This window comes from Chelonoidis abingdonii, unplaced genomic scaffold (genome assembly GCF_003597395.2).
Source record: "Chelonoidis abingdonii isolate Lonesome George unplaced genomic scaffold, CheloAbing_2.0 scaffold1250, whole genome shotgun sequence".
Taxonomy (NCBI): domain Eukaryota; kingdom Metazoa; phylum Chordata; order Testudines; family Testudinidae; genus Chelonoidis; species Chelonoidis abingdonii.
In genome coordinates, this window is record NW_027425511.1 from 1 (window position 1) to 6,920 (window position 6,920).

Genomic DNA, 6,920 nt, shown 5'->3' on the forward strand with positions numbered 1-6,920 from the left:
CACAGGAATGGGGCAAAGGGATGAAATGTATGAATGATTTTCCTGATGCGTGAAATAAAATCAGGAACAATGAAAAAAGATCCTTTCCATTATTCATCCCTAAATGGAAACTGTGGGTGGCCCAAAAATCTAAAAAGAAAGGTGACATTTATGAACAATCCACCCGTAACTATATTATTAGGACATCTGAATGCAAAATGCAGGGATCTCAAAGAGCACACATGCAATATTTTCTACCTAAGGGCTTTCTTTCATCTCTGTACTACCTAAGCACGTGAGTGCTCTAATGTACAGTCTCTACTGAAATGACAGTACGTTACAGCAACAGGTTGTTGGGTTCAGTGTTAGGGTAGCCAACTTTTTACTTGCACAAAACCGAACACCCTTGCCCCGCCTCTGCCCGCCCCTCCTTCGAGGCCATGCCCCTGTCCCACCCTTTCTCTGAGGCCCCAACCCCACGCACTCTACCCACCTCTGTTGCTTGCTCTCCCCATCCTCACTCACTCGCTTGTTTTCACAGGGCTGTCTTAGAGCGCTGGGGAGTGGGAGAGGGTTAGGGCTCTGGCTGGGGGTTTCAGTTCTTGGGTGAGACCAGAAATTAGGAGTTCAGGGTGCAGAAGGGGCCTCTAGGCTGAGGCAGTAGGTTGGGATGTGGGAGGGGGTGAGTGCTCCAGCAGTGGGTGCGGGCTCTGGAGTGGGGCTGAGGGGTTTGGTGTCCAGGAGGGTGCTCCAGGCTCGGATTGAGGGGCTTGGAGAGCAGGAGGGGGATTAGGGCTAGGGCAGGGGGTCAGGGTGTGATGGGGGGGTTGGGGTGCAGGTTCTGGGTGGCGCTTACCTCAAGCAGCTCCTGGAAGCAGTGGCATAGCCCCTCTCCAGGTCCTATGCACAGCCAAGTAGCTCTGCACGCTGCCCTGTCTGCAGGCACTGCCCCCACAGTTCCTAATGGCCATGGTTCCTGGACAATGCGAGCTGTGGAGCCAGTGCTTAGGGCAGAGGCAGCATGCAGAGCCTGGCTGCCTCTACACGTAGGAGCCGGAGGAGGGAAATGCTGCAGCTTCCGGGAGCTGCATGGAGCCACGGCAGGCAGGAAGCCTGCCTTAGCCCAGCTGCACTGCTGATTGGACTTTTAAATGGCCCTGTCAGCAATGCTGACTGGAGCCAGGTCAAAAACCAGACACCTGGCAACCCTATTCAGTGTGGGTGCTGGGTGGTGTTGGTAGCCTGTGATCAGACTAAATGATCTGGTCGTCCCTTCTGGCCTTAAACTGCATGACTCCATTCCAGTCAATAGCTATGATCGTAAGTACATCCTTTGTCATCACTAGGGTCAGTATAACACAAAACCTATATTTCTTTGTGGGTGACCACTGCTGCCTTTCTTCTGCCTCTCCACAGAGTTCTAAAATACAGAAAACTATTATGACTTACGGTTCTGTACGCACATAGGAACGGTTTAAGTTTCATCCCATCAATGGTTTTCATGTCCTCCTCAGAGAGCTGGAAGTCAAAAACCTGACCCAGAAGACAAGATCAAACATTGGGTTATTCTGCAGGATGCATGTTTATTGACAGAACCATAAGCCTCCTGTTATATGAAAAGGAATGAAATAGTTATATTAATTTGGGCCTGCTCTTTCCACTGTATTTTAGAGGTGAAGGGTATGTAGCTATGTAACAGTTGTGATTTTATTTTCTGTGAATTTCACCTTTAACTTCTAGGAATCTGCTATTTGCAGAGGCAGCTGCCATTTTGGGAAATAAAGGGCATGTTACAGAGGAGATACACACGGTGCTCTCTCTCATGTAGATGTACTTCCTTGTTTTGTTCTTGCCCTTAATCTAGAAGAAAGTCAGTCAGTCTGATATTCCTTGGGGTATGGAAAAGAGAACAACTGATCTCTTTGGAACTAATTTATCTAGGAAAGCTGTTTAAGACCCTGGAGGTGGGGCGTGAAACCTGCCGGCCAGTCGGAGCAGGCGAGGAGGGGAGGCACGAAACAAACTGCCTGGCCGAAGCGGCGAAGGGGAAGAAAAAAACCAAAAACCAAAAAGGAAAAAAGGAACCTGTAGGGCGGAGGGTGCAGGGGATTCCTAGCCCTGCAGATCCAGGCAGCGTAGTGCACACCCCAACTAGCGGGGGGCGCGGCCCAGCACTCTCTGAAGCGGGGAACTCGCCATGCAACCCCTCCCGCCGCGCCTCCTGCTGAGAGGGCTCCACGCCGCTCTGGTCGGCGGGCAGGGAAGGAAGCAGACTGCAGTGCCGGGCTTGTTGCAGACCTGGCACCACTCCCAGCAGCTCCCCTCCTCTGCGCCACTGCCCCCTACAGGGCGGCTGTCAGCAGCAACCAAAAGAAAAAAACCTGCAGGGGGGGCAAAGAGCGGGAAAAAAAAAAAAAAAAGGAAAAAAAGGATTGGGCCGGAGTGCGCCCCTTGCTTGCCGGTTTGGTGCCTGGAGCTGGCCCTGCATACTGTACATGGGCACAAAGTTCTCAGCCCTCTACGGTGCCCATCTAAATCTGCACATCTCAATCCTCTTCTCTCTCCCCTCCTGTTTTACCTGGAATTTTTCTTCGATACGCTTTCTGGTGTAAGCTTTTAAAGAGGACCACACACCACGCTGCAGCTGGTAGCGCAGGGCTACTAGAACGGGGCTTCGGTTGTATTTTTTGGCAATTGCACCCAATACTGGGTCCTCCAGCAGAACTGGGGTGCTTTGGTCTACCCTACAAGGGAAACAGAGAAACAGGGAGCATTTCTGGGATGAGGAATGCAGTCATCTCAGCCTAGTGAGGACAATACCTGTATAATCTGAAGATAACCTACTAGGCCTTTTTCCAGCTCTCATTTTTATTCTATAACTCTATAAATACCAGATATTTTGAAGACAGAGGATTTTTCCCTCCCTCCAACCCGTTTTTGAGGTTCTAAACCTGGGAGCCCAGTCCAGTTTCTTTCCTTACCAGGTCTTGTCTCTCTGTGATCCCAGAGCACAAATAGGCTTCAAGGAGGATATGCTTGGATTTGCAGAAAGCCAGCAGTTTTGCTTGGTTGAGGTAAGGGTGACATTCAACCTGCAGAATCACCCCCCAACCCAAAATTGAGATTTCAGATCATATAGCAGCAGCAGCAGTTAGACAAAAGAAACAGCGGATGCTATGTTGAGGGGATACAGAATGTTAAAATATCAAAAGTAAATTTCAATAAAAATATCCTTCAATTAAAATACAGCCTGGCAGTGCAAGTGATCATGGGGTGTAGTTTAGCTGATAACAAATCCCCCAAACAGTTTATCTAGTAGAGGACAGTGAAGCCAATACATGGTGTGTGGGGACAGGCTTAATAAGGACTTATAAACGAGGGTCAAATCCTGCCTGCCTTAAGCATGTGTGTTGTCCCCCTGACAGCTCATTAAGTCTTCTACAAGCAGGTTTTGGCCCATCGTGTACTGTTATGCAGCTTAGGATATGGATCAATATCATGTCCTGGACCAACACTGCATTAAAGCTATTGGTTAAGCCATGGCTATTGGTTATAGTGAGATAATTACTCATAGATGTTCTATGGGTCTTTGCTGGGACCAGTTGTAACTGTAGATATGGACGATATGGCACTCTCATTCTAAGCCCTTCGTTTCAGTGGCTGCTAACTTTCCCTCATGTGGTCTCTTGGTCTAAAATTTCTCAAGCTTGATCTCAACTCACAAGTGATTTTTTGAGGAGGGAGGGACGAAATTGAATCAAAATCAGTTTTTGAGTTGTCCAACTATGAAACAACAGTTTTTCCTCAAGATAAGACATTTTTCTCTTACATATTTTAATATTGAAATGTAGAAGTTTAGATTTACAACGTCAGAATTACCTTCTACCTATATATAATCCTCCCATATAGAACTTGTGCTATGCAAGTTTAAAAAAAAATTACTTGAGAGGTAAAATTACTTTCAGCTACTGACTATGGGATGTTGTGCATATCCTGTGTCATTTTGCTTATCATGTATAACTCAATTCTTTCCCTTTATCCAGCATGTATGGAATACATCTGGGTAGCTATGTGAAAGGTAGGCAAATAGGTTAGACCAGTCACATTTCTGAGTATGAGTTTGGATAACCTGGTAACAAAACATCCTCCCATTCCAAGCAGAGAAAGGCTGGTGCTCTGAAAGTCCATTCCCCTAGCAGGGGAATGAGGTAGCAGGAGAGGAGAACTAGATACACAGGGATGCAGCTGGGTCTCTCTTTCTCCTGCCCCTCTCAAACACTTTCCTTTACGGGTATTTTCTACTTTATTTTTTTTTATTTCATTAGTTTTTCCATAGATTTAGGGATGGGCACAAACAAAGCCCTTGTTCCAAGCTCCATAGAATTATGGTGGGTTTCTTTTCAGAACTTGAACCTGAATCTATAGCTGCTAATGGCCCCTGTCTTTAACATCAGCTGTTGCAACAAATTCTGAGGAGTTCCATATCGGGGTCTAACTGTTGTGGGTTGTGTCTATTTGAAGTGGAGCAATAAGGAAGTGTCCCTTTTGATTTAAAAGCCTGGACATAAGTTCCTGCTGAGAAAGACATTCTGGAGTTTCTGCTTCCTGTAAGCACTGAAGTTCTTCCCCTATAAACGAAACTCTTCACTGACTACAAGTTCTGAATTTCTTCCAACTCAACACTTTTAGGTCTCCATCCAAAGGTCAGAGTTTTACCTGGTTGAGAACAGGTTTGTACTTGAGCCCTGGTTTGTTCAGGATCATCTCCAGTTGTCTGATGTTGAAGTTGGACACTTCAGTGGACTTCACCAAGCCTGCATCTTTACATGCCTCCATGGCCTGGGAAACACAAAAATGGCCAGTTCCATTATCACTACTTGTAGTATAATTTCCATGAGACTAGAAAAATTATGCTCAGCTGGGCTCACTCCATATAAAATTATTCCACCAAAATATCATAACATACACAGTAGGGGACATTTGATTTGTTCTAGAACAAAACTCTGATTTAGAGACAGTCATTTTCCAGCTGTTCACTTAGGCGTTAGATCTCCATCCAATCCACTGAAATAAATCATCTTTTCCCCCAGTAGAAAGTAGACAACTAGGCCACTGCCTCTCCCAGTTGTTTTCTCCCTAATTTGTCCCTCACACATACAGAGCCTCAAAGACATAGTGATACCCAAACACTGCTAGTGAACAATGCAGAAATAATGGTACCACATAAGTATGGGAATATTAACACCAGTTTAAGAGCTTTAAGGCAAAAAATAAAATAATTAAGTATGAAAATTAAATACTGAAGGAGATGGACAAGTGCAGTGATCACCGTGTCTGTATTTACCGACAGTAGCCATGCTGTGGTGTCTGAGATGTGCCAGTGTTTCCCTGCTCTGATAATAGGAAATGACTGCAGGGTCTCATATTGCAAGCAGTGCCATGATAACAATGATATGGTGCCAAATCCTGTTTACTTTTTCCATTTAATAGAAAAAGCTTGCTAGAGTCCACTGAAGGGAAGGTACATATCAGAGGGGAAGTTTTAGCTTTTTCCTTTTAAATGAGGGAGTTTAGTTAATGCTCATGAAAATGAGGAACCAACAGCACTAATTAGAACCTGGGATAATGTGAGCAGACACTATACTAACTTCCACAAAGCTCTACCAGTGCACCTTGATTCTGACTCTGTGCCTCTTTGTATTTCATTTCTGGCCTCTCTTGATATAGAAACACCAATGGAATTAAACTGACTGATGGATTTTGTAATGTGAGTAAGTGTGGACAGACTTTGAACCTGGCTCTTCAGTGTTGACAGGCTGGCTCACTAATAAGCTGCAATGCTGAGCTACTCAAAGAACATTAGCTAAAGAATTAGGAATCTGATGGAGTCCTCATCTTGACTGACTCTCGGGCAGAATATTTCATCCCATTCCCTCCTCTGTGGAAAACATCACCTGTAAAGCCCAGACTACAATTCTGTCCCTGAAAATGCCTTTGGCAATATCCCTGTCCTAAGACCAGGGAAGGCCAAAGCATCTCAAAGTGAGGTTCTGTTCTACAGTGATTCTGTTTAAAAAAAAAAAGAAAAAAAAGGCATGTGAGATTTGATGTTTGTTGTCCCTCAGTGATTTCCCCCTCAAATCTGCTCAGTTCACACTTAAAAATCTATTTTACTTAACTAGCTGCCCTGGGCTATGTTCTGGTTTAATTCTATCAGTCTGACGCTGATGGAGTAACCTACCCTAGCATGATGGGGCAGCTCCTGCAGCAGTCAAGAAAGGGTTAAAGAGGTCATCTGGGCACAACCCACTGCATGCATGAGGCTTGTCAAGGCTGGAGCAGGGTAGGACCTTAAAAGGGAGGATAGTGGCTCAGTCTGGGTGGGAATCTGGTGTGAGCAGAGCCTAGAGCTCCCCAGGAGACAGGGATTGTTTCCTGGGGAAACTGCGTGGGCACACTGGCCCCCTGAGGAAGTAGAGGGACTGGCTTTTCTATACATTTTCCTTTGCCCTCTAAAAGGGTCATATGACTGAAAAATCCCAGAAGTCTGAGCACTTTCCGGGTAACAGTCTGAGGGTGGTGGCTCAGGGAGAAGGGGTGGCATCAGGGCTGAGGCTTGGGGAAAAAGGGTGGTGTGGGGCCTCGGTTCGAGCGCCTGTGTCCCCCCATCCTTTTAGGATACTTCTGCCACTCCTGCATAGCATATGAGGGTAAAATAGGGAAAGAACAAGTTAAAAATTACTTAGATAAGTTAGATGTCTTGAGTCACCAGGACCTGATGACTAAGGAGATCTCTGAACAATTAGCAATTGTCCTTGAAAAATCATGAGAGAGATTGCAGAGGACTGGGAAAAGGCAAATACAGTGCCAATCTATATATATATAAAAAAGGGGGAAATAATGACAACTCAGGGAACTTCCTAACTATCAGGGTGGTTAAA

The 6,920-nt window shown here is 45.7% G+C and overlaps 1 protein-coding gene across 1 annotated transcript; it reads right to left on the reverse strand.

Annotated features, from left to right (window-relative positions):
* Positions 1 to 2,321: 2,321 nt before the first annotated feature.
* Positions 2,322 to 4,818, reverse strand: LOC142046068 (prostaglandin-E(2) 9-reductase-like; the record flags this gene model as incomplete). Its single annotated transcript, XM_075061457.1, is given in 5 exon segments — positions 2,322 to 2,360; positions 2,558 to 2,723; positions 2,961 to 2,992; positions 2,994 to 3,071; positions 4,696 to 4,818. Coding segments are annotated over 5 exon segments (438 nt in total), but the record flags the coding sequence as incomplete, so codon positions are not given.
* Positions 4,819 to 6,920: the final 2,102 nt, after the last annotated feature.